The sequence below is a fragment of the Penicillium griseofulvum genome (assembly GCF_001561935.1).
Source record: "Penicillium griseofulvum strain PG3 chromosome Unknown contig_12, whole genome shotgun sequence".
Classification (NCBI taxonomy): Eukaryota; Fungi; Ascomycota; class Eurotiomycetes; order Eurotiales; family Aspergillaceae; genus Penicillium; species Penicillium griseofulvum.
Genome location: NW_024467435.1, coordinates 312,095 through 337,354, shown reverse-complemented (window position 1 = coordinate 337,354; position 25,260 = coordinate 312,095). Strand labels below are relative to the sequence as shown.

The 25,260-nt window shown below is 49.8% G+C and overlaps 15 protein-coding genes across 15 annotated transcripts; 8 read left to right on the top strand and 7 right to left on the bottom strand.

Moving 5' to 3' along the window:
* Positions 1-300: 300 nt before the first annotated feature.
* PGRI_090190 (rhomboid protease PCP1) lies at positions 301-2,255 on the bottom strand (the record flags this gene model as incomplete). The annotated part of the gene is made up of 5 exons (XM_040796732.1): positions 301-571; positions 624-798; positions 861-1,194; positions 1,252-1,355; positions 1,409-2,255. The coding sequence occupies 5 exons, from the start codon at positions 2,253-2,255 to the stop codon at positions 301-303; spliced, it is 1,731 nt and encodes a 576-aa protein (XP_040650162.1).
* Positions 2,256-2,656: 401 nt separating this feature from the next.
* Positions 2,657-3,127, top strand: PGRI_090180 (uncharacterized protein; the record flags this gene model as incomplete). Its single annotated transcript, XM_040796731.1, has 1 exon — positions 2,657-3,127. The coding sequence occupies one exon, from the start codon at positions 2,657-2,659 to the stop codon at positions 3,125-3,127; it is 471 nt and encodes a 156-aa protein (XP_040650161.1).
* Positions 3,128-3,778: 651 nt separating this feature from the next.
* PGRI_090170 (Mob1/phocein family protein) lies at positions 3,779-5,065 on the bottom strand (the record flags this gene model as incomplete). Its single annotated transcript, XM_040796730.1, has 4 exons — positions 3,779-4,295; positions 4,347-4,461; positions 4,519-4,787; positions 5,043-5,065. The coding sequence occupies 4 exons, from the start codon at positions 5,063-5,065 to the stop codon at positions 3,779-3,781; spliced, it is 924 nt and encodes a 307-aa protein (XP_040650160.1).
* A 336-nt stretch (positions 5,066-5,401) lies between these two features.
* Positions 5,402-6,810, top strand: PGRI_090160 (Paf1-complex subunit LEO1; the record flags this gene model as incomplete). The annotated part of the gene is made up of 3 exons (XM_040796729.1): positions 5,402-5,547; positions 5,600-5,765; positions 5,821-6,810. The coding sequence occupies 3 exons, from the start codon at positions 5,402-5,404 to the stop codon at positions 6,808-6,810; spliced, it is 1,302 nt and encodes a 433-aa protein (XP_040650159.1).
* Positions 6,811-7,139: 329 nt separating this feature from the next.
* PGRI_090150 (Zn(II)2Cys6 transcription factor rglT) lies at positions 7,140-8,291 on the bottom strand (the record flags this gene model as incomplete). Its single annotated transcript, XM_040796728.1, has 1 exon — positions 7,140-8,291. One exon carries the CDS (start codon positions 8,289-8,291, stop codon positions 7,140-7,142), a length of 1,152 nt encoding a protein of 383 aa, XP_040650158.1.
* A 430-nt stretch (positions 8,292-8,721) lies between these two features.
* On the top strand, positions 8,722-11,028 carry erb1 (ribosome biogenesis protein ERB1; the record flags this gene model as incomplete). The annotated part of the gene is made up of 1 exon (XM_040796727.1): positions 8,722-11,028. The coding sequence occupies one exon, from the start codon at positions 8,722-8,724 to the stop codon at positions 11,026-11,028; it is 2,307 nt and encodes a 768-aa protein (XP_040650157.1).
* A 285-nt stretch (positions 11,029-11,313) lies between these two features.
* Positions 11,314-13,611, bottom strand: PGRI_090130 (putative AAA family ATPase/60S ribosome export protein Rix7; the record flags this gene model as incomplete). The annotated part of the gene is made up of 3 exons (XM_040796726.1): positions 11,314-13,203; positions 13,271-13,510; positions 13,558-13,611. 3 exons carry the CDS (start codon positions 13,609-13,611, stop codon positions 11,314-11,316), a joined length of 2,184 nt encoding a protein of 727 aa, XP_040650156.1.
* Positions 13,612-13,768: 157 nt separating this feature from the next.
* On the top strand, positions 13,769-14,666 carry PGRI_090120 (ESCRT-III subunit protein VPS20; the record flags this gene model as incomplete). Its single annotated transcript, XM_040796725.1, has 3 exons — positions 13,769-13,812; positions 13,985-14,348; positions 14,439-14,666. The coding sequence occupies 3 exons, from the start codon at positions 13,769-13,771 to the stop codon at positions 14,664-14,666; spliced, it is 636 nt and encodes a 211-aa protein (XP_040650155.1).
* Positions 14,667-14,995: 329 nt separating this feature from the next.
* PGRI_090110 (PITH domain-containing protein) lies at positions 14,996-15,839 on the bottom strand (the record flags this gene model as incomplete). The annotated part of the gene is made up of 3 exons (XM_040796724.1): positions 14,996-15,413; positions 15,546-15,657; positions 15,713-15,839. 3 exons carry the CDS (start codon positions 15,837-15,839, stop codon positions 14,996-14,998), a joined length of 657 nt encoding a protein of 218 aa, XP_040650154.1.
* Positions 15,840-16,118: 279 nt separating this feature from the next.
* On the bottom strand, positions 16,119-18,251 carry PGRI_090100 (putative ATP dependent RNA helicase; the record flags this gene model as incomplete). The annotated part of the gene is made up of 3 exons (XM_040796723.1): positions 16,119-16,253; positions 16,314-17,972; positions 18,027-18,251. The coding sequence occupies 3 exons, from the start codon at positions 18,249-18,251 to the stop codon at positions 16,119-16,121; spliced, it is 2,019 nt and encodes a 672-aa protein (XP_040650153.1).
* A 277-nt stretch (positions 18,252-18,528) lies between these two features.
* PGRI_090090 (Ubiquitin system component Cue) lies at positions 18,529-19,971 on the top strand (the record flags this gene model as incomplete). Its single annotated transcript, XM_040796722.1, has 5 exons — positions 18,529-18,549; positions 18,605-18,908; positions 18,970-19,212; positions 19,262-19,531; positions 19,583-19,971. The coding sequence occupies 5 exons, from the start codon at positions 18,529-18,531 to the stop codon at positions 19,969-19,971; spliced, it is 1,227 nt and encodes a 408-aa protein (XP_040650152.1).
* A 376-nt stretch (positions 19,972-20,347) lies between these two features.
* Positions 20,348-20,770, bottom strand: PGRI_090080 (mitotic-spindle organizing protein 1; the record flags this gene model as incomplete). The annotated part of the gene is made up of 3 exons (XM_040796721.1): positions 20,348-20,419; positions 20,505-20,582; positions 20,681-20,770. 3 exons carry the CDS (start codon positions 20,768-20,770, stop codon positions 20,348-20,350), a joined length of 240 nt encoding a protein of 79 aa, XP_040650151.1.
* A 674-nt stretch (positions 20,771-21,444) lies between these two features.
* Positions 21,445-22,724, top strand: PGRI_090070 (uncharacterized protein; the record flags this gene model as incomplete). The annotated part of the gene is made up of 4 exons (XM_040796720.1): positions 21,445-21,676; positions 21,775-21,800; positions 21,851-22,227; positions 22,280-22,724. The coding sequence occupies 4 exons, from the start codon at positions 21,445-21,447 to the stop codon at positions 22,722-22,724; spliced, it is 1,080 nt and encodes a 359-aa protein (XP_040650150.1).
* A 593-nt stretch (positions 22,725-23,317) lies between these two features.
* PGRI_090060 (metallophosphatase domain-containing protein) lies at positions 23,318-24,223 on the top strand (the record flags this gene model as incomplete). Its single annotated transcript, XM_040796719.1, has 1 exon — positions 23,318-24,223. The coding sequence occupies one exon, from the start codon at positions 23,318-23,320 to the stop codon at positions 24,221-24,223; it is 906 nt and encodes a 301-aa protein (XP_040650149.1).
* A 343-nt stretch (positions 24,224-24,566) lies between these two features.
* PGRI_090050 (GNAT family N-acetyltransferase) lies at positions 24,567-25,055 on the top strand (the record flags this gene model as incomplete). The annotated part of the gene is made up of 1 exon (XM_040796718.1): positions 24,567-25,055. The coding sequence occupies one exon, from the start codon at positions 24,567-24,569 to the stop codon at positions 25,053-25,055; it is 489 nt and encodes a 162-aa protein (XP_040650148.1).
* Between the last annotated feature and the right edge of the window lie 205 nt (positions 25,056-25,260).

The window sequence follows — 25,260 nt, the reverse complement described above, 5'->3', positions numbered from 1 at the left end:
CAGATCGTGAGGATCAGCTTCTGATTGAGCCTTTGAGTTGGCATAAGCCGGACCACGCGATTGCGAATCCTTGGTCTACGGTTATTAAGCTACGGGATTAGAGGTGGAATGTATGAAGATTGAAGTATTTGATTCTTTTCCTAGTTTGGTAGATTGATATATCAGATATTTTTGAATGGAACAATGAGGAAACATGGTAACTCGAGAAAACGAGTAGTATAGAAGGCTAGAATTTGCCGTAGTAACGCCAGTATGATACAATTGAAAGCAACCGATAGGTTGTCAGGTCTCTATGCGACTTCAGATCCATCTTGACTGTCTCGTCTTCCTCTCACGCTCTTTCTTTTTCTGCATGAGGTTATATCCACACGCGGCACCAGCCGCATACCCACCCAGATGGGCAGCGTGATCCATCTTCGTCAGCCGGGAGAGAGGCCAGGCGCGGAATAAGAATGCGGGAGCGAGCAAGCTGAAGATCTCGGTGCCGACCAGGCAGGTAAGGAAGACCCAGCCGTAAGTCCAAATATTCTCTTGGAGCCCCTGGGGAAGAATCCACATGGTAAGTTTGTCACTAAGGAGGATTAGTATAGGTATCGCGTAAAAGAGCAGACTGGGAGACAAACTTGAAGTGAGACATGCACCATGCGGCGACGATACCGCTGGTTGCAGCACTGGCTCCAAGGGAGGTCATTCCCAGGCGGCCGAGGATAACACTGCGTGTCAATGAGAAGACAGATCCCATGACGCCAGAAGCGAAGTAGATAGACAAAAAGTTCCCACGGCCGATTTCGTCGTGAACTGTAGAGCAGAAGAAATTAGAAACCATATGTTCTGGTGCTTCTACTAGCTATAATGCATACCTCTGGTTCCCATAAGTCCCAGGACCATCATATTAGTTCCAAGATGTCTCCATGTCTGATGACTGAATGTGCTTCCAATCATACCCAATGCACTGGGATAGAAGGGAACAATCACAAAGTATCGGTTGAGCAGTTTCCACGCGGGAGGTACGTATTTCCATAGCAAAGTCACTGCTACGTTAGCTGCCACAATGGCACCCACAGTAGCCACAGCAGGAGGCACATCCGGCATAAGGCGGTCCTTTCGTGCTGGGAACTCATATTTCTGAGCAAAAGTATAGCAAAGGGCGAGAACCACGATCGAGAACAGAAGCGGAGCGAGCAGCCGTTGAGACTGCGAGTTTAAATATGGTTAACAACCAAACAATTCCACAGAGTGAACCATCCTTACATTGGTAATGTTCATCGACTCAGGACTCTCGTTGGTAGCGGCAATATGATGCTTCTGGACCCAAGCGAGATACGGCCTCTCGATAGGATCCGCACGAGGACGAGCTAAAAATGTCAACACCAACACCTATCATCCAAACTAATCTTAGTACACATACCCTCAGTAAGCGCGGCCTCCTGGTACTGCTGCAGGGAAGTGTTATTCCCAAACTGCAGCTTTAGCCGTTCTTGCTCTTCTTTCTCGCCATCGAGCCACTCCTGCCTTTTCCGTTCCTGTTCAGCCAACAAGCGCTTCTCGTTCATCTCGCGAGCCTCTTTCAGAATACTCTTGCCGTAAGGAGAACCCTCCTCACCAAGCTCGGCGTCATAAGAACCGCTCTGCGGCTTATACAAGCCTAGCTTCTCTGCGCGGCGCACGAGCTTCTCTTCCTCTGCGCGCTCCTCGCGCTCAATGCGGGCAAAGATAGCAGCATCCTCATCGACAGGATACTCATCGCGGAGCCATTCCAAGGCCGTATCAAACTGCTGCTTGGTGATAGCGCGGGCAATGTCAACTGGCAAGTCCGCATCAAGTGTGCCGGTTAAACGGTGACCGTGCAAGACAGCTAGGATACGGTTTCCCAGCTTTGCGTTGAACTTTGCGGGTCCAAAGATGGCTTTGATCTCGGCATCGGAGAAGGGCTTTTGACGAGGGGGGATTTCCAAAGGATCCGATTTAGCCTTTGACTTCGGAGATGCGGCGGATGTACGTTTGAAGCGGCGTGGAGTAGAGACCGGGTTGAATCGTTGGGTGGATATCGGGGATGGAGTTGGTCGAGACTGGCGAGATGACAGTTGGGATAGTAGGTTCGGGTTTGACAACATGGATTGGCGCGATGTGCTGTACATGCGCCATGGGGTAATGCGGAGATCGCGACTAGCAGGGCGGAATGTTACCGGGGGTAGCACGGAGGTACGGAGCCCTGGGCATGGAGCCCGCCATAGGGCCCAGACCGCATTGCTCATATCCTGTAACTGGAGAGCGAGGGCTCAGGACCACGGAATATGGTGTGTTAGTTGATTGTTCGGTGATCTTTTTGGTAGCATCATATGGGCCGGCTGCAGGGTTGTTCCGATACCGCGATTGCAAGTACGGAGTAGAGAGCCAGAAGATGGAGAAATGGTAGGAATTATTTGAAGATGCTGTATCTTTTTGAATATTGTATTGCTTGAGCTATAGTATAGGAATTCCTATCTATCTCTAATCTACCAATACTCAAAACCAATCTCAACATCTCCCATACACACGTCTTTCCCATCCGATCTATAAACCCCCACGTGATGATAAGACGATAACGACAACCTAAACAGATCAGCCCGCATTAATCCCAACTCTACCTTCCACCCCTCACAAAATAAACATCAAAATGTCAACTGAATCCCTACCCATAACCCCAGGAGCCTTTGCTGAAGCAATCAAAGAGCTCCCCCTCGCAGTCCTCTACAGCAAAGTCTCCGAGCTCACAAACTCCATTGCACACCTGCACCGTTCGAATGCCGAGCTCCGCGCATTCTTAGCTGAGAGCAACGACTCGGAAGAAGACAAGAAGGAGCTGGAGGGATATGTAACAGAAAATGAGGGTGTGGCAGTGTCCATGAATGAGCGGATCTCGCTGCTGAAGACCGAGGTCGAGAATCGTGGACAGCCTTGGATTGAGCTTGATGAGCTTAAGATCGACAACGGACACGACGCTTTGACAGATGTTCCAGTGACGAATGGAAATGCGACTGGGACTGAAACTGAAGCTGAAGCTGTAGCTGGAGCTGGAGCTGGGGCCGAGGCGGGTGCAGGGCGGGAGTCCAATGATCGGGAGGATGGGGATGGGGTCTATCTGTGAATTCGGTGGGTCATCTACGCGCAATTAGCTTCTTTAGCTGGCCTGGACTGCTCAAATCTTCAAGGCATTATCAAAAGTCTCTCTGTGGCTCTCGGTCACTGCTATTTGCCGGCGCTTACTGCATTTGCGTGTGGGCCGAAGATCAACCTATCTCAATTGGCTATGTTTCACAGCATTCATGCCTCCCACGATGTATACACCTGGATCATAACGACGGTCATCCCAATGAATGACTACCCCCAAGGCTTAGGGATTGCTCACATCTTTTGCAGCCCTAGGCACGCTCAAGTCACTAGGTCTAGAAACGGAATGTACAATCTAGTGGATCATCTATAGGCCCAAGTCTGATGTGTTATGGAATTATGATCAGATGAATGTATTGCATGAGTAGATAAATAAAAATGCAATGACCAGCTGATGGTGGATGAGAATATGCAAGATCATCAAGTAGAATAATTCACAGCGCATGCTAAATGCTCAATCAAAGCCCCGGCTCTGGGTCATATCATCGAAAGTTCGCCCTTTTTTTTGAAATGGGAGAAGAAAGCAGAATACGAGCAAAGTAAGACAGCGCGGTCCAACGCCAGGTTAGCGGACATGTCATGGTCGTCAATGTAAAAAACAAAAGGTGCAACTCCAGGCCTGTGGAGCTTAAGTGGCGGCCTGCTGGGCCCAGTGGCCACCGTTAAGCGCCTCTGGAGGAACCCGCTGCTGCTTGATGAACAACTCAATCAAGGGCTGCATGGGCTCCATCTCCTTGTCGGAGACAAGCCCGTAGTACTTAGAGACCGTGACAAAGTGAACGAAGCACATGTTTAGGACATCGTGCTTGTTAATGTGCCAAAAGGGGTTGAGCCAATGAGCATGGTACAAGTGGGCGTAGCAGCGGAACATCTGCTTCATGATACCCTGGCAGTCCTTATAAAAGGTTGGTGGGAAGCCACTGGACTTGCCGATCCATTCATCTGGGTTGGCGGGGTCGGAGGGAGTTGTGGATGCGCCATTGGCCTCTTTGATGGCCGATGTCTCGGGAGTGCCATTGACTTTTTCGGTAGGGAACATAACAGGGTCGTGGATCTTACTGACGATCCATTTCTCGACGCGGTTGATGAACTTTGGGGCGGAGATTTTGGCGGCGCGGCCATCAACAAGCCAGGTATAGGTCAACCTTTTGGAATCGTTAGCCCAGTTCAGAATTTACCCCACCATGTCCACATACCGTCCAGCGGACATTGTTGGACACGTATTTTCATTGCAAATAGGTAGGCCAGTCACACTGTTCACCTCCTGGATAACCTGGAGCATGCCATGGAGGAGACGATATTGTTCAACAACTTAAGTAGAGTCACATTAGCCTCCCAGCTCCGAATATAAGCTTTCACGTTGCTTACTCTGGTGAGCCAGCCACTCGCCGAGCTCCACATTCTTCGGACAAGCACAGAGGGTCAAAAAGTTGCCCCTCACATTCAGCGGGGCATACTTCTCCTGGAAGAAGTACTTGGGTCCCTCGGGGTCGTTCGCTTGAGTTTCCACTGATAGACTGCTGGAAATCGAGGGCGAATTCGACATGGTAGCTTGATGCTGAGGAGTCGAGGATTGTGCTGGGCTTTTAGGGGGATTGTTGCTCTTGTTGTTACCTCCCCGGCCAAATCCTTGGCGACTGTGTTCAAAAATAGAGTTAGCGGACGATGGCAAGGTATAGCTGCGTAAGAACGAAGTGGAAATATATAAAAGAAGCAAGGGTAGATGTAAACAACAAAGAAACCAGGGTATATATTAGACTTTGAGGGGGATGGAATGCTCCTTTGTATTTGTGGCGCCGGGGGGTTCTTCGTGCAGTATGAGGGGGTAAATGTAGAAAGGAGATTGAACGGCCGATTGCACCAAGTCCACAATGGCACACAACATCACTTACACGCTCTGAAAGAAAGTTGCCATCTTGAAATTGATCAATGCTTTCAAATCAAGAAAATAACGGGGGGATGAGGGACGAGACGGTGAGATGCCCACACGTTGAGGATCCCCTTTTGGTCTGGGCCATCTAGACGCTAGTCCTGTTTTAGTTCGGGATCGGAGAATTTAAAGTCCCGCGTGTCAATTGAATTATGGGAGCTCCGTCGTGAATGGCCGATAGAACAATTGTCAATACACTATTGACAATATATCGGATCGCTCACTTCTAATATAATATTAAGAACACCTGTCAACCTTATTTTTATTGCCACTTCACATCTCCACACATCTACAACCTTGCAACAATAAATTACATACACCATGTCCTCCGATGAGGAGGGCGTCCGACGCCCCAATGGCAATGAAAGCCCTGCGCATAGCAATGCCAATGACTCTGGGGCTGATCAAATGGATGAAGGTGACGATCTCTTCGGGTCCGATGGAGAGGGTGGACTCGATGATATTGAGTATGCAAAACCACACCAAAGTGACAAGGGCTAGATACTGATATATTACTAGACCCCATCGCAGCCTGGACGATGAACACCTCGACTCGGGTGACGATGAGCACCGTTATGATCGGCGCGAAGACCGAATGGAAGATGTGGCTCAGGAGGAGCACCATGTCAATATTATTGACCAGGACCTTTCTCGAGCGCCAATGCCATTGACCAACGATGGAGAAGTAGGAGGAGCTTTTACCCCGAGGCCTTTGATATTGAGCTAACTTATACCAACAGGTCTATACAATGCGGGTGCCGGATTTCCTTTCGATTGAAGGAGAAGAATTCAATCCCGAGACTTACGTCCCACCACCTTACCAGACCGCTGCCACCTCCCTATGCTGGCGCAAGGATCCCGCGGATGGGTCTCTTTTGCAGTCCAATGCCCGCATTATCAAATGGGAGGATGGCTCTATTACTCTTCAACTCGCCTCCTCCCCCCTTGAGCAATACCGCATCGCATCCAAACCCCTCGCACCTCTCACCAAGTCCGGCGAATATGACCACAAGCTGGACTCCCATGTTTATCTCGCAGCTGGACTGGAAACAGCCCAAGTTTTCCGATTGAGCTCACATGTCACCCAAGGTCTGACTATTCTCCCGACCACCTTGGAGACGGACGATGCTGTTCAGCGACTGCAAGAACAACTGGCAGCTGCTGCCCGTGGCAGCAAGCAGACCGCAGCTGGCACTGCGCCGCGCTATGAACTCACGGAGGATCCCGAGTTGGCTGCCAGACGTGCCGAAATGATGGAAAAGGAAGCTATCAAGGCCGAGCGTCGTCGTCAGCAGCTTGCTGATCGCGAGGCTGACCGTGGTCGCCGCCATGGTGCTAGTCGTGCTGGTCCTAGCGGTCTTAGTGTCGGTGGTCTGGAAGATGGCGGTTTGCTTACGACTCGTCCGCGTGCTAAGCCTCGCCGCCAAAACCGTCGCGGTGAGATCTACACCGACGACGAAGAGGACTATTCTCGTGGTGCCCGTAACAAAGAAGATGAGTACGATGAGGACGATGGATTCTTGGTTGGCAGTGACGAGGAGCTTGAGGAAGAAGCCGAAGATGACGAAGAGGAGCTGGAGGATGAAGACATGGACGCTGAAGGTGAAGATGACGTGGAGGCTGCACCTGCGAAAGCTGCCCGGAGCAAGCCAGAGTCTCAAGCTAGGGCTAGCACACCTCCTACCCGAAAGAAGAACCGCTACGTGGTGGATGATGAGGACGACGAGTGAGCTCGTAGCGCTTTCCTTCTCCCAATGGTTCTTTTTCTTTTCGTACTTTCGATACGGTTTTCTTGTTACATATCCACATGGTCCGGCGTCATCTACATGGACAGGTATTCGAGGGACAATGGGGGTCATTTCACTCTGACTTGATGCTTGTACAACAAAATTTAATGAAATGGTCAATGACATATCTAGCCTCGTACCAGCGAAGCAAATGTATATTTGTATCGTACCTAATGTCGAATGGTATATAACAATAACTCCACGTAGTCTCGGACATATTTAAAGTGAAGAAATCAGATAACCAACCCCAGCCTTTAATTAACCAACTTTTTTCATGCGTCCTGTGCACCTGTATGCGCTTTGTTGCGCGCAATGACCGGCTCAACGCCCTCGGGATATTCCGAAGGATCAAAGTTGAATTTCGCAATCACTTCTCTAGAACTTCCAACCACACGAAGGCACAAAAACTTATCTTCGCCGGGCTCACCCTTATCTTGAGACTGAAGTGGGTCCGAGAAAGCCGACATTGTGTTCCACTGTCCAAGCTGATTTTCTCCAAGTGGATGATTCCCAGGTTCATGCCAGCGGCGTTGCCGATTTTCGAGTTCTATAATCATGGACAGCAGATCTGGCTGCTCAGAACAAGCGATCATAGCACCTGGCTCAACGGGACCACCAATGACAGCACGACGAACCACTTGGTGGAGCCATGATTTCCAAACTTGTGCTGGGTCAGGGTTCTGATGAACCTCAGACACGAAGTGTGGAGGCGCGGATTGCATCCCCAATTCGATGGCATCGGCTTGCGAGACGCGCAGCCACGAGTCCGCAACGACTGTTAATAGAGTCCCTATGAACATGATATTTTGAAGGCCCGTCGAGAAGGCCTTGGGACAAACTTGGCAGCGGATCACGTCTCGCGCTGTTCGTGCAGCAATATATAGCGAGCATAGAGTGTGGGAGTTGACCGGGAAGGAGGAGATTGATGTCATGTGGCTAAGGCTTAGGTAGAGATATGACAGACACGTACACCCAGGTGTTGTGGAGTCAGAGGAAACGGATGCAGCAGGAGAGAGCGGGAGGGAGTGTGTGTGGGGAAGAGTTGAGGGATAAGGGAGTGGCATTGACATAGGCATGGCCGTGGCTTCAGAGACGGTCGAGAAATCAGGCCAAGGGGAAGACGATGGGAAAACAGGAAGGCTTGGCTGTTTCAGACGGTCTGGCCTCCAGGTATGGTTGTGGTCTTCATGGCCTGACAATAAATCTGCAGGCTGGGGCTGTGGCAAATCCGTGTTCGTACTAGGCCGCCAGTAGAGCGGCGGACAAAGATGATCGGAATCTGGGAAGGTGCCTGTGTTTGGGCTAATTCCTAGTGAAGATTGTTGCGAGTCCTCTGGACTTGGCCAAATTTCAGCTCCAGATAGCGGTGGAAAGTCGGTCCCCTCATCGTCTGTCCGTGTCCGTTTCTTAGGCGGGCGGCCCATCTGTTTTTGTATGGAATAGTTGCAAGATAGTGACTGTTTAGTACATCGTGAACAGCCTGTCAGTTCTCCGGAGCATTTGAGCTTCCGCTTTCCTGTCGAACAGTAAACTGGTCAGAGTGAGGGTTGTACTACATCGGCCTGTGAGACTTACTACACTCGTCGCATGCTGCATGTCTTTTCTGCTCTGAGGAATCATTCGTAGACAAAGGAAGCACTCCTTCGTACTCTGGCGGGGGCGACATAGCTTGACAATACTCTCGATTAAAAGAGTCCTTTCAATAGAAAAACATTCCAAAAGGTCGTGTCATAGATAGACCCGATAACATGGGGGCGGTCATGTGGGCGGTGAGCGGTGAATGGCCGCAAGAAATTATCCTAAAAAAAAATCCATGGATCTACAGCAATAAGACAACACCCGCTTAACGACACCATGAATCCTAAGGCGGCTTCAAAGAAGCGCAAGGCTGTCACTCGTGATGTTGAGGAGGAGGCTGGTGTCTTTTCCGGTGACGAATTGAGCAAAGGCAACATTGATGGATCCTTGTCGGACACCGCCAACGATCTTTCCGAGAGTGAGGACGATGACAGCGACTCGGAAGTCGAGCTAGTTGACGACTTTAGCGACTCGGAAGATGGAGAAGAAGAATTAGACAGCGATGAGATCCCCTCTGATACGGAAGAAATTAAGCCAGCTGCTGGTGAACCCAACTTCCGCATTGTGAAGGACGCCAACGGAAACGATCGTTACCTCTGGGATGAAATTCACCCGGACGACAACTCTGAATTATCCGAGGTCGATGAAAATGCCAACACCATTGGCGACATCCCCCTGAAGTTCTACGACGAATATCCCCATATTGGTTACGACATCAATGGAAAGAAAATTATGCGTCCGGCCAAGGGCGAGGCCCTGGACGCGTTGTTGGACAGCATTGAGATCCCCAAGGGCTGGACCGGTCTAACTGATCCCCAGACCGGCAAGCCTCTGGAGCTCAGCCAGGAGGAATTGGAGTTGCTCCGCAAGGTGCAGATGAACGAGGTTCCTTCTGAAGGCTACGACCCATATGAGCCTTTAGTAGAATGGTTTAGTAGCCAAAAGGAGATCATGCCATTGAGTGCCGCCCCCGAGCCTAAGCGTCGTTTCGTGCCATCTAAGCACGAGCAGAAGCGTGTTATGAAGCTTGTGAAGGCCATCCGCGAGGGCCGCATCCTTCCTTACAAGGCGCCAGAAGAGAGAGAAGAGAAGGATGAGGAACTCATCAACTATGACCTGTGGGCTGACGAAGTTGAGCGACCTGACCACGTTATGCACATCCCGGCGCCCAAACTCCCACCCCCTGGCTACGAGGAGAGTTACCACCCGCCTGCTGAGTACCTCCCCGATAACAAGGAACGCAAGGAATGGGAGCAGACAGATCCCGAGGATCGCGAGAAGGACTTCCTACCCAACGACTTCGGCTCCCTGCGCAGAGTTCCTGGATACGAAAACTTCGTCCAGGAGAAGTTCGAGCGTTGCTTGGATCTCTACCTCGCTCCCCGTGTGCGCCGTAGCAAGCTGAACATTGACCCCGAGAGTCTCTTGCCCAAGCTTCCCAGCCCCGAGGAGCTCAAGCCTTTCCCCACTGCCTGTGCCACAGTCTTCCGCGGACACAAGGGCCGTGTGCGCTCCGTCAACGTGGACCCAACTGGAATCTGGCTGGCCACTGGTGGCGACGATGGTACCGTCCGTGTCTGGGAACTCCTCACAGGTCGCCAACTCTGGAGCGTGAAGCTCAGCGATGACGAAGCGGTCAACACTGTCCGCTGGCGTCCGGGCAAGGACGCAGTTGTTCTCGCTGCGACCGCAGGAGATGATATCTTCCTCGCCGTGCCTCCTATCGTCGACCCCGAAATCGAGAAGGCCAGTCTGGACCTCCTCGACGCAGGCTGGGGTTTCGCCGCCTCTCGACCGGCCCCCAGTGTTTCAGAGGAAGGCAAGAAGAACACAGCCCCGACCTGGATCCGTCCCGAGTCCGCTCTCGTGGACGCCGGTGTGTGCGTCGTCATTCCCCTCCGCTACGTGCCCAAGACGATCTCGTGGCACCGCCGCGGCGACTACTTCGTGACAGTGTGCTCAGGCGCCTCGACACCCGCCTCCGTCGCAATCTCCATCCACACAGTCAGCAAGCACCTGACACAATTCCCCTTCAAGCGCCGCCTCAAGGGCGGTGGTCCCCCTCAGACTGCCCACTTCCACCCGTCGAAACCCATTCTTTTCGTGGCCAACCAGCGCTCGATCCGTGCCTACGATCTCTCCCGCCAGCTCCTCGTCAAGATCTTGCAGCCTGGTGCGCGCTGGATCTCGTCCTTCGACATCCACCCGACCTCTTCCAGTGCATCCGGCGGCGACAACATTATCGTCGGTTCGTACGATCGTCGTCTGCTCTGGCACGATCTCGACCTCTCCCAGCGACCCTACAAGACTCTCCGCTACCACCGCAAAGCTATCCGTGCCGTCAAGTTCCACCCCAGCGGTCGTTACCCGCTCTTCGCGGATGCCTCCGACGATGGATCCCTGCAGATCTTCCACGGCAGCGTTACTGGAGATATGCTCAGCAATGCTACCATTGTGCCGCTCAAGGTTCTCAAGGGCCACAAGATTACTGGCGAGCTGGGTGTCTTGGATATCGACTGGCACCCACGCGAGGCGTGGGCTGTCAGTGCTGGCGCCGATGGAACCTGTCGCTTGTGGATGTAATCTTGAGATGCCGTTGCATGATGTCTGACATTTTTCTGGGCGTTTTTCTATTTATTTTTGTGCATAATCTTTCTTTTGTATAGGTATATTACAAAAAAGTTGTTTCTCATTTTCTACTTATATCAGAATAGATGGGATATATTGTAGTAATACAATGTAAGAATGATCTAACGATCCAATATCAAATGTTCAAGGTATCTATGTCCACGAAGCAAGGAAAAAAAAGGGAGAAAAAAGAAAACTGTAGATCCAAATATGTATATCCCAAGAGAAATGCATATAAACTCAGACCACACCACCACTCCAGTCCCTCCTGAGCTTCTCATACTTCCTCAAGTCTGTAACACTAGGTCGAATGAACGCCTTAGCAGCAACAAAGTCAACAAGCTTAATATTATCGCGACGCTTGATAGCAGAGTAACCAGCACGACGCAACAAACTGCCCAAATCAGCACCACTGAAGCCCTCACACTCCTCTGCGAGTTTGCGCAAATCGTCACTGAAATCAATAGACAATTTCCGAAGAAGAGTCTGCAAGATATCGACACGTTCGAGCGGCGTAGGCAAGTTCACAAACAGAAGGGTCTCGAGACGACCAGGACGCAGCATAGCAGGATCAATAATATCAGGCCGATTAGTAGCAGCGATAACATAGATACCCTGGCGACTGCTACCGAGACCATCCAACTCCGTGAGGAGTGTGTTGACAACACGGGCAGAAGCCTCGGAGAGCGTATCGTCACGACGGGGCACGAGGGCGTCGAGCTCATCGAAGAAGATAACACAGGGCACGGAGGAGCGAGCGCGGACAAAGACCTGGCGGACTGCGCGTTCAGACTCACCGACGAACTTGTTGAGCAGTTCTGGGCCCTTGACGCTGATGAAGTTTGCGCGGGACTCGTTGGCGACAGCCTTTGCGAGGAGGGTTTTACCGCAACCAGGCGGGCCCCAGAGGAGGACACCAGTCGGTGCGGTGATACCGACATTGGCGTAGATATCGGGGTTCTTGATTGGTTCGACGATTGCGGTGACGAGCTCTTCGCGGATACCGCCGAGGGCACCGATGTCGGCCCAGGTTGTGTCGGGAATTGTGGCGAAGCCCTCGCGCTTAGAGGAGGGTTGAATCTTAGGGAGGGCTGTGAAGAAGTCTGCGTTAGAGACGAGGACGACTTCAGCTTCATCGCCAAGGGGGGCTTCCTTGGCGTGAACGATGAGGCGGCGGAGATCGCGAACTCGCGGGCTGATATCTTCTTCGCCTTCGATTTCCATTTCCATTTCTTCGCCGCTGTTTGACTTAAGGATCTCGAGGTATCTCTTGATGGCGGCTGAGCCGGCGGTCGAGACGAGGTCGTTGAGATCGGCACCCACGAAGCCAGGGGTTCGTTTGGCTAGGGTCTTGAGGTCGATATCGTCTGCCAGACGCATTTTGCGGGTGAGGGCGCGTAGGATTTGTTCTCTGATTGGTTCCGAGGGCACGGTCATGTTGATTTCCTTGTCGAAACGGCCACCGCGACGCAGAGCTGCATCAAGGCTGTCTGGGCGGTTGGTTGCCGCAAGTACAATGACGGGTTTGCCGTCTGTCTTTTCAAGGGCAATATCGTCCATGCAGGTCAGAAGCTGGGCGACAATTCGCTTCTCCATCTCCCTCTGGGCGCTTTCACGCTTCGGCGTAATCGCATCGATCTCGTCAATGAAGATGAGGCAGGGAGCAAGACGCTTGGCCTCTTCGAAGTACTCGCGCAGGGCTTTCTCGGATTCACCCGACATTCCTGACACGACTGAAGGCGCTGAGATTGAGATGAAAGGCACACCCAGCTCCGCTGCGAAAGCGTTTGCAATCAAAGTCTTACCGCAACCTGGGGGGCCATGCAGCAGTACTCCGCGCGGCGGCTGCACGTTTGACGATAGATAGACCTGCGGCCGGGTCATGGGTAGAATGACCAAATCCCCAAGTTCCTGAACAACATCATCCAGTCCACCCAAATCGGCGAGGCTGACATGTGTTGGTGGCGAACGATCCGCAGGCTCAGCCTTGCGTCGCTTAGACACAGATTCTCCGCCATGTGTTCTTCTCTTGGAGGATGTGGGCGCTGGGCTAGCGGTGGATTCGGCGGTCTTTTTAGCCTTCGCTACTGCCCACGAGCCGACGACGCTCTGGTTCATTCCATTGGGTTCCTGATATGACAATTCCAATTAGAATTTCCACCGCATTCAAGCAAAATATGCGCAATGCATAACGTACCGCAGCGGGAGGCTCCTCGAGTCCCTCAAAGTCCCCCTCCATGGAATCCTCCTCATCTTCACCCATATCAGCCTTCACAACCTCCAAAACCCGCTCAAGACTGTCCTCAATGAGTCTCTTCGGTTTCCGGTTTAAGCTCGAGTTGGATTTCTTAATTGTGTCATAAATCGTTGGGACCGATAGTCGGATGCGACCAGTCTCGGGCTGGTCGTCAATGATCTTGCGCACGACCTGGTAGACCTGTTTTGGTGAGCGAAAGCCAACAAGACTCAAATTCGAATGTATACCTCACGGTCCAGACCCTGACTGAGGGTCGGCCTGCCACCCTTCCTAGGAGGCATGATTTGATATGGTGCAAAAAAAAAGGCTGGCCCGAAATTTCAATGTTCGGAGATGGAAATATTTGAAAGATCGGGTGAAAATTACAGGTAATTACAGGATCATTACATAACGTCATTCATGTCTATGCCATCTACAATATGTTTCTTCTTCAACAACATGGGGAACTCGAGTAGTTCGCAGAAGATCTCTGCCCAGGATCGGTAAGTGCAAACTTGTATATTATATACAATGTCCACTACCCATTCTCAAACTCGGCTGTGTGAGCATACTGTTGTCCTCCTCACGAGACCCCCCTCATCCCCGCCCAGCAGGCCCATTCAAGGAATCCCAATAGTATGATTCCCGCTAATAAATACCCCGTGGTATATACAGGGCAATTCTAGACCTCAAAAACCAACGCGACAAATTGCACCAATACCAGCGACGAATAACCGTCCTCACAGACCGCGAAACGGAAATCGCTAGGGAATGTCTCGCCCGCGATGATCGGCGGCGAGCACTGCTCGCCCTCCGACGCAAGAAATACCAGGAGTCGCTTCTTGCGAAGACAGATGGGCAACTCGCGCAGTTGGAACAGTTAACTGGACAGGTGGAGTTTGCGCTTGTGCAGAAGGATGTGTTGTTTGGGTTGCAACAAGGAACGAAGGTGCTGCAAACGATCAATAAGGAGATGGGTGGTATTGAGGGTGTTGAGAGATTGATGGGGGAAACTGAAGAGGCCAGAGCTTATCAGGAGGTATGTCCCTCATTCTTGTCGCCTTTTCTTGTGCAAAATGTCGGAGTTGGAGTTATAATTAGGGTTCGGTTGTGCTGATGACTGTTATAGGAGGTGAGTCAGATGCTGGCGGGTCATTTGACGAATCAAGATGAGGATGAGGTCGAGGATGAGCTGGAGGCTCTGCAGCGGGAACTTGCTGGTCCTGAAATCCTGCCTGATCCTGTCGTACTGCCGAGTCCGCCTACTGCTGATATGCCTGTCGAAGAGCCAGTGCCTGAGTTGACCCAAAGAGTCAAGGCTAAGGCTGAGACTCGTACAGCTTTGCCTGCTCAATGAAGGGGTATGTTGGGCCGTCATTGCATAGCACCAAACATTGCATTAAATTGATCCAGAGCATTTTGTGGTGTTGGGGCTTGTTTCGTTTTTTTGCTGTCTACATTAGTAGATTTTATGCGTTCATGGCGTTGTCGGTTGATTCGATTGTAAAATCCCCTGGTTGGCATTTGTGAATACAGAGTACATCCTCAGTCCAAGGCTTTTTCAATTGATACTCAATATAAGAGTTTGACTAGAATAAACACCGGAATTCAATAAAATCCATGTAGAATACATAGCAGAATGGTACTATCGTTAATCATGACACCTCAGAACCTTGGAATACATATCTACTGCCCAGGCATGATATTGCCAACACCACTAACACCAGGGATAGAGACATGATCCTGAGGGTTCGCCGCAGCCTCATAGAGGAAATTGATCGGCTCCCGGGTTAACTTCATAAACTGTCCCTTGAAGCCTACATACCCAACTTTAGTAACATCCTCCTCACCATCACTCCAATTATCTTCGAAGAAGAGGGTGATAGAGGTAGTTGCATTCCAATGAGCGCGGTTCAATGGCAATTCAAAAATATCGGCGCCAGGTACAGGCTGCGGGACCTCGATGGTTTGAGTTGGGTGCAACTCCGATGCAGTTGAGAAATCCATATCGTCACGGTTCTTGAAAAGCTTTACTGTCTTCGGGGCGGAGTTTGTAGGCGCTGTGTACAGGAGAAGGGAGTGGACGTTGACTTGGCCGTTGAAGCTGTGTAGAAGATATCGGGTTAGTTTTGGGGCGATAACGGTGAGGGGTAAAAATTAGCGGGGATATGGAAATCTCTTTACGCGTTGCAAGGGAAACAGCCATAAATTGTAGGATTTGAGGAATAAGACTCACGGGATGGTCATGAGCAGCTGTTCGTCAGCATCGCTCTCAAGTTCGGGCTTGTCATTTAGTCGCTCCGCCCAGGTTTTCTGAACGACAGATGCGCCAGAGTTCGGGGCGGCCTCTGTTGAAAATTAGAAATTATCACCAATAGTTACCTAGACGGGGCTTGTGCATACCATTCAGTGTCGTGATCAGGTCGAAGTTGATCTGAGAGTAGAGGAGGGATTGGAGGGCTGGAGTGATATCGTTGGTATGGTCATGATCTTCGCCATGGCAGTGACCATGATCATGGTGATGAGACATTGTAAGAAATGTAAGTAAGATAGTACAAAGTGTAAGATGATAAGTTGAGATTTGGAAGTTGAAAAAAAGTATTTGGGGAAGCTCTCCACTCCCGTGACGTCGTTTTAGTACATCGGAGAATTGACCGTTGTAGTTTCAAGAGATCACAAGTTTACAAGGTAAAATACTTTATGACCTTAGTTTACCTCGATCTAGGAAATGCATACTGTATCACAATTCCATAGCCTTCTTAAAACGCCTGGGTATTATTGTACATATCTCTAGCTAAATTCCCAAGTATCATTGCCTGACTCGGTAATAAGCAGGAGCATACTCCAGCAGATAACTCTTCTCAATCTTAGTGACATCGCGGATGTAAGTCTTTTCACCCGTTTGCATAATCTCATGAAATATGACCCAGTCGGCTTTTCGGTTCTATATTCAAGTCAGTAAACCAAACATTTACCTTTCCACACATAGTCCATGAGCACTTACAAACATCAACGAGGTGGGATGAGCATGAAGAGTCAGACCACCGCTGACAGTCTTGAAAGTTCCATCCGGTTGCATCTTCGCTGCGTGGGCAAAATAGCCCGTCGTAAGACATCGCCGAATCTGCTCCGGCTGGTTGCTCAAATCCGTTGGGCCATGACGGGATGAAAGTGTCTCATCGACTTGAATGCCAAATCGTTCTAGGTACCGTTTTAACTGGCCTCGGATACTCACAGCCCGTAGCAGTGCACGGTAATTCAAGAGATTGTCGCGACACCATTTTGAGTCTTTCTTCCCTTTGGTGACAAAGGCCTGGTACACATTCAGGTACGTCAAGTGATCACCCTCTTCAACGGCGAACTTACGCCGGTGGCTCTCGGCGGTTCTTTTATCACCGGAATGCTGAACCCACACTGTCCCCTGGAGGTTGACCATGGCTGCAATTGTGAGAATTTCACTTAGACAGTTGAAAGATGGCGCGGTGAGAAGGACTTTGGCCATCATAGGATCCAGAGCAATTTCTGCCATCCGAGTTCCAAGCGGTTTTGTGAGTTTGGCATAGTCGTCAATCGCACCGAGAGAGAACAGGAGCTCAAGTGCACGAATGATAAGTTCTGCCGGCGGAGGTGTCAAGAAATCAAATCGGACAATGTTATCGATGCCCAGTGCTTTGAGCTGCATAATGACCGGTGCAAGATTTGATCTCTGGATTTCAGGTACGGTTGCTTCCGGCATCTGCTCGAACGCTTGTTGAGTGTACAGACGGAAACATTTCCCTGGCTTCGTCCTTCCAGCGCGGCCAGCTCGCTGGGTGGCAGATGCTTTTGATATTGGCACTACAGTTAATGTATCAATGCCAGTATTGGGGTTGTATGCTCTGAGCTTGGCGAAGCCGGAATCAATCACATATACGATCCCGTCGATTGTAACCGAGGCCTCGGCAATATTGGTCGAGACGATAACCTTTCGGGTGTTTTCTGGAGTCGGCTCGAAGACGTACATTTGTTGTTCCGTGGTGAGCCCAGCGTAAAGTGGAAGCGTAAGCAGAGAGGGCGCCTTTGGGTGGAGAGTTGCCGCTCTTTCAGATATCAATTGGATCGCAGTGTCGATCTCTTCCCGGCCAGTCAAAAAGAGGAGAATGTCACCTTCTGCTTCTTGGGTATGAATATCAAAGACGGTCTTGGCTGCTCGCTCTATGTAATCTTCTGCCGGAGAGTCAAGGAACAGCATGTCGACTGGATACATCCGTCCTTCGAGACTGATGATCCGACCAACGCTTCCACCCAAATCCGCCGGCTCTGCCTCAGGGTTGTATTCCTCGCCGGCGAAGAAATGTAGAAAGTTCTCTGCTTGAAGAGTTGCACTACTAACAATAATGCGAAGTTCGGGGCGCTTTTTGCGAATCTTCTTCAGAGTTCCAAGGAGCACATCCGTACTGAGAGATCTCTCATGTGCCTCATCAACCATGATCACTGAATACCGCGAAAGTAGAGGATCCACTAGGGCTTCTCTAAGCAGCATTCCATCTGTCAAGAATTTGATCCTTGTTGCCGGGGATGTCAAATCTTCAAATCGGATGGAGTAGCCCACCTCTTCACCGACTTTGCATTGCATCTCCTCGGCGACTCGAGTTGCAACCGTTGTAGCAGCCACTCGCCGGGGCTGAGACAGGATTAGTCGTTACCTATTTTGAAGTAGGATGGGATCAGTGCTCACTTGTGTAACAGCAATGGTCTTCCCATCCTCGCACCATCCTGCCTGGTCTAGATACTGCGGAAGCTGGGTTGTTTTCCCGCTGCCTGTCTGACCCACCACGATGGTGACTGGGTATTTCTCAACCAGATAAAGCAGGTTTTTCTTGTGACGTGCGATAGGTAGTAAAGCAGCCGGTTTATACAAGGCTGGAATGAAAGAGGTTGAGAGCTCCTGTTCTGAAGCCATCTTAGACCAAATTTTAACTGAGAACAAACTCTGCTGTATCTGGGCCCAGTTGTTCAAACCCAAATTAGGATTGGGCCATTCTTGAAAATTCAAGCCGGCAACTTGGAGGACAGAAACATCCAGATCTGTATAAAGCTCGCCCGCTATCACGTGCGCCCCACGTCACTTGGAGCTTCCCCGATGTGTTCTGCTCTCAGACGTTCTCAGGCAACACTGTTTTTGTAATTTTCTTTTCAGTCACTTTCTATACTGTCTGAGATCCTGAAAGCTCTTCAATATGTCAGAGGAGGACAAGATGGTATGTTTGCTTTCCCGGATATCACTTGTCGCATGAGGCTCACGTTCATACACAGAACACTCCCAAGCCGTTGGCTGCGCTCAACTCCCCTAACAGCCCCCGAGCCGAGTCACCGACTACTGCACGCCCTATGGACTTTGACGACGAACCCCAAGAGAGCGGAGTTATTACTTCCTCTCCTGTGGCTCCTCAGCCAGCTGCCGAGACGGCCCCGCCACAACCGCCCCGGCCCCTGAACCCGAGAGAACAGTCGGAGAACACCCTTAGGGAGGCGTTTCCAAGCATCGAGCCTGGTGTTATCAAAGCGGTCTTGACCGCAAGCAATTGGAATGTCGAGCGGGCGTTCAATGCCCTCCTGGGTTCGTGCGGAACCTACTATTTATGAAATGAGTACAAACTGACCTGGAATTCTGCTCGCAGGTATGACCGACCCCAAGGCTCAAGAGGAAATGACACCACCGCCCAAGCCGCCGCGCCCAAGCCAGCAAAGCACTGCTGCACAGCGACAACTGGAAGCCGATGAGATGTATGCGCGTCAACTATCGGAGCACTACAATGCGACAGGACGTCGCGCACCACCGGCGAACTGGGAGAGTGACCCCCGATACCAGCGACCTAGAGGAAGCGAGGAGTCGGATGAGAGAGAATACAGTTTCTTTGATGGTATGGACTATGGTGGCTTGCCGAATGGGCTCGTGCTAATTGTTTACAGATGATCTACCTGTGATCCGCGAGAACCTCCGCAAGGGCTTCCTGGAGACACAGAATAAGGTTAACTCATGGGTAACAAACCTGAAGAAGAGAATTGATGGAGATGATTTGGATGAGGAACCTATCCAGAATCAAAGAGAGACCCCAGTCAATGCCCGGCCCCGGCGTAGTGGTGATATGGGCCGTCGCAGCGGAGATCGTGAGCGCTATGACGCAGATCCCCAACTTCTCAGCGATGATTTCTCTGCTCTCGAATTGAGGGATGGCGAAGGTAAATAACCGATCTTAAATCTGGCTTTGAATTTTACTAACTGTGCCACAGCTCCCCCGCCTCGCCCCCCTCGTCCGGGCCAATCCAGCTTTAAACCGTCCGCATCTCCTTCGCCAGACAGACGCAGGGTGTCTTTCCAGGATGGACCGCCCACCGAGATTGACAACCTTTACGATTCCTCCACACCATCCAAGCGTCTCAGCTCAACAGGCAGCAAGGCGAGCAAATGGCAGCCATTGTCCGCCGTCGCACCTTCTCCCGTCGCGGAGAATGACCCATTCAGCCTCGGCGATAGCGATGACGAGAAGGAAACCAAGACTAAGGAGCACACTGGCTCAGAGGGCGATCAGCTCAAGCATGCTACTGTCGAGTCAGTGCCAGAGCCAGTTTCCAAGGACCAGGAGACTAAGGGTGCGATCAAGCCCGACGAGTCAAAATAATTGCGATTGGAAATTGAATATCCCTCACTGTCATCTGCGCAAATCCACTTATCCATGAATCGTTTCCTCCCCATCATATTTATTTCCCTCGTTCTATTCTCTGAACCCACCTTGCTATACCTCACCTTGCTATGCGCTACCTACTATCCACGCGAGTTTACGATACCTAGTAAAGATAGCCCAAGACATTTTCTGACCCCTTCTAATGTCTACATAAACCCAAACCAAATTGAATCTGTATTTGTACTTGGAAAGCAATAAAACAAAAGGGTATATCTCCGGCCTGTATGGTAGCAACCACAAGGCCTCAACGCCAAAACCAGCACAAATAGACCTCATTTAAATGCATGGGCAGGTTAAATCTTCCTTAGGCCCATTACTCCATGGCGGGAGCATTTCCCACGCGTTTTGAAGAAGCAGTCTCTTTGCGTAGATCCTTGATGACAGTCTATAATAGCAGAATCAGCTACTAGGGCACCTTTCAACACCGAATAACGCGTGCAGAATGCTATTTTGGCGGGGGAAACGCGTACCGCCAAAGCATCGGGGTTGACCCCGTTTTCAATGAGAGAGACACAAAGCGACAGCTCTGTTCGGTCCAGATTTGTATTCTATTCGATATGTTAGTGTATATCTTTGTTTTGTAAAAAGAAAATGACGACATGGAGGGAAGGGAATGGAGCCTAGATCCTGAATCATGGACACGCACCAACAGGTCGGAGATCTCCTGGAGGATATCGATGACTTCTCTGGCAGCTTGGCGTTTATCATCCGCCTGGTCTTGAGATTTTGGGGGCATTTTCTTTTGATTTGTTGGGGATGTTGGAATGTTAAGGTGGTTGAATCTGATTTGAATCTGAGAGTGGGAACTTGTTTTCTAATTAAGGAAATCATCGACTATTGGCCTGATATTCGCTCTACGTCAATTTATTTTGTAAAAGGAATGTGCTTTTATTTATTGGATATTCTTAGATATATAGTTATCTACTGGAAAATTACGAATGTGCATAAATTGATGTTTTAAAGGAGAATTCTTGTCTCTTCTCTAACAGATGTTTACCATGCCATGTGGTGTCTTACATTGATAGTATAGAACAAAATTTCCAAGGAATTCAATCCTTCAGGAATATATTATTCATATACCCATATATGATCTACTTCATATACCCAAGTCAGGCTTGATTCTCCGGCTAATGTCTCATTTCGCCCCCAACGGTCATCCCCGACGACACAACGTGCAATCTGTGCAGAAAGATCTTGCCCTAATGAAGAAAGTGGAACGGTGGAATTAAGTACAACACAAGTATATTGAAATTATCCCCTTTTAGGATGCTGCCCTGATATTCTATAGTATCCAGCTTTAGAAATGACACCCCCATACTCAGAAACTTTTGCCTTCACTTCCTTTCTGTTCAATGTTGAACTAGAACCTCATTTTTTCTATATTCCAGGGGCACAACCCAAATCGCAAAGATGAATATGACATCTGTTTTTGGTCCCCCACCGGAGGGGATCAATCTTGACGAAAACAGAAATGCGGCAGATACTGCTATTGTCGTGACTATATGTGGGCTGGCGATATTCACTATTATCTTCCGTCTTGTTGTGAGAATCTATATGCAGGGAGTGACGTTAGAAGCCGACGACTGGCTGATTGGGATAACTGCCATTCCATTGATTGCATTACTTTCATCATCTATTCTTGGTACGTTTAAATCCAGTCTTATATGGAAAAAAAGACATTAACAGTATCAACATCAGGTGGTAAATATGGCTTTGGGCTACATGTCTGGTGTGTAACAGTACCCAACATGGTTATAATGAAAAAGGTATGAACAAAATCATATATCCCAGACCTAACTCTGACTAAACAGTATAGATCCTCTTTGCCTATCTCATTGTCTATCTCGCCGAGCTTCTCCTAATCAAATTCTCAATCCTGATGTTCTATCGGCGAATCTTCGGCATGAACTGGATGATCTGGTCCACTCTTGTGATCTCCTATGGCTGGTGCATAGGAAGCATGATTGCAGCCCTGTGCGCCTGTGATCCAATTTCATATTTCTGGTCCGAAATCACCGATCCTACATCTGGCTCATACCGCTATGATTTCTACTACTACTACATTGGGAATGCGGCTGCCAATGTCGTGACGGACGTTCTTATTCTCCTCGTTCCAATGCCTATTGTCTGGAAACTTCAGATGCGGACAACACAAAAGCTTGGAGTATGCGCTATGCTTCTTCTAGGTGGATTGTATGTGTCTTCGAATCAACCTCCAAGAGTCAATACTAACACGACTATGTAGTGTCTGTATCGCAAGCGGTATTCGAATCCACTACCTAACTTACCTCAAAGGCAATGTCGATATCACATGGGCCTTAGGCAGTGTATCCGTGTGGTCCACCATCGAGCCATGCATCGGGATCATCTGTGCCTGTCTCCCTGTCCTACAGCCCTTTGTGCGCTCAATGGTCAGGAAAATGCCTAACTTACCGCGCACGCATTTCGGAGAGTCGCGTGTACTGTCTAGTTTTATACAGAGAGTATCTCTCCATGATCGTGAAAACGACAAATACGATATGCAATGCAGATCGAGTCCTACGCCCTTCCACCCAGATGAAGACCTGGATCCTCTTACGTCGATCCAGACTCGGGTAGAGATAGATCGTAAAGAGAGGGTTAGTGGTGAGGAAAATATGGATCCTATGGCTATTCGTGTCAAACGAGTCGTGCATTGGAGTGTTGATTAAATTGGTTATTTTCTTTATTCGGCGTTATGTGGTTATGAATATATATGTGCACGTTTTATACCTTTTTGGTGACCTTTGATTTTGGGCTTCGGTGTATGGATATACCATATGCAGGCAGCTCTAAAAGCCATTCCCTTGTGGCAACTATTTTTTCCTACTGTCTTTTCCCTTTGACCTTTTCTTATATTTGCATGGTTCAAGCTGCGTTGGTTTATGCGACGGGTATTACCTTTCGCTCGAGTTCTTCATCTTTCTATACCTACCGCTATCTTTCTATTCAATCGAGCTTCCACTTGAAGTTCTGAATACAACCCAACTCAGTGTAGCCTACAAAATCCTCCACTTGTCTTTACCATGTTTAGCCATGAGGCTAGGTGAGAATTACGAGCACAGACGGGAAAAAATGTAACGACATCAGCGCAAAGCGAACGGCGACCCCAACTAATCAAGGAAAAATGAGTATAGAGAAAGCGAAAGACAAGCAAGTCAGCCTGTAAACACCATACTTCAACTCTTTCTCTTGCACTCGCATTTACTGCAATCATCGTCATCTACGGCCCCGTTGGCTGAGATCTATCACCATGTCTTTCAGAATGACTGCACTCAGCGACAACTCGTCATACATCATTCCACCACCGGCGCCGCCATCGGCCTGGCAGCAGTTCCGAAATCGACCTTGTCTCTTCCTCGCCCGCAAGCTCTACGCCTGGAGACCAATCAACCTCCCTCAGCTGCCTGAGAACCCCGTGTCTATAGTCTGCATATCAAACACCTACAGACAGCGACCAAATATCCCCAGAGGCGACATTTTGATCCACGCCGGTGATCTGACATCAGACGGATCGCTCGCCGAGCTCCAGATCACTCTGAACTGGCTACAGGCCCAGCCGCACCCCGTCAAGATTGTTGTAGCGGGTACATCTGACCGATATCTTGATAAAATGAAGAGGGGAATACGTCGCTGGAGACTTGGCGATCTTGAGAGGGCATACTGGGGCAACATCATCTACCTGGAGCACCAGTATGTGATTTTGACCTGTTTTAACGGACGCCGACTTCGCATCTATGGAAGCCCATATTCACCAATGACTATTCCTTCCTCGGCCTTCCAGTACCCCGAGTGTGATAACATTTGGGACCGAATTCCCGACAATATGGACATTCTCATCACTCACACACCACCATACACACATCGCGACTCTCTCAGGGGTTGCCGGCATTTGTTAAATCAGATATGGAGGGAACCTCCTCATCTGCACGTCTTCGGGTGCTCTCTTGAGAATTATGGAATTGAATTTTTGCACTATGATGCTCTTCAGGAGGCTATGGAGCGCATTGAGGCTGTGGGTGGGGGGTTTTTCAATCTTTTGATGGTAGTCAAAGGGTTCGTGCAGGCGGTTTTTCGCCCTGATATCAAAGCCAAGTCCCTGCTTGTAAATGCATGCATTAACGGGGGATTGTGGGATATTGAACGCGAACCGATCACGGTTATTATGTGATTTGGCCTAGGGAGGTCAACTACGTGTGTATCCAGGTGCTTTGTGAGATACGTGGCTGTGATTTACCAATGACAAAAAAAAGTCAACTTCTTGTATAATGTGCATAGAGCATAGATGAAGATTGTCCACTATGTAGACCGTTCTTATACAATGGAGGCTACGCTAAACTAAAAACAGTTAGACCAGTAAAACTAACTCGAAAAGGGAATTCACCATTTACACATCAACTTAAGTTGACAATTAGCAACTAGCAACTGACATAAACTGATACAGTTACAGTGTCAAATACTTAGAGCAGTGTTAAAAGCCGTGATTTGGAATGACACTTCAATACGAGAAAGGAATGGGAGGTATGCCCCTCACTATCTCGGACATTCATTCCTTGAAGAGGAACGAGGCACTGGAGATTCTTGCCCAGATTTCACGCGTCGAGAAAAAGACCTTCCCCACCAATGAAGCATTCCCTTTTGGCGAAGACCTGTGGAGAAAAAAGCCCAACACGAGAGTCTTGTACGCAACTCGAGCGAAGGGATCGCAATCCGATCTGATTGCCTACGCGGTCTATGTCCGACAGAAGGGTGTTGCACTTTTGCACAAAATCTGTGTGACAGAGCCTAACCGCCGTCAAGGTGTTGGCCAGGAGGTGCTGTCCTACATTCAGCAGCGCCTACGAAAGGAGGGTTGCCAGTATATTCAACTCTGGGTGGACCAGGCCAGGGAGCCTGCACGCGCCTTGTATCTCGGCATTGGATTCGAGGAGCGTGAAGTCATCCCTGATTACTATGCCCCTGGACGAACAGGTATCAAAATGGTCCTAGATTTAGAAGCTTGACAGTTTGAGCCACTGTCGTCAATGCTGCACCCTTCGGGCCTTTTTCCTCTCCATAAAAATGCTCCTTGCCTTATCGGTCCCTTTTCAAATAGGTGCGAGGGGCAAGAAGTCATGATGGTTGGGCGCGTCCACGCTCCTTGGCTGTCGCAGGAGCCACCTGTGACTACCCCTTGCATGGACCGGGCGTCTTCGAAAACGTGAGATT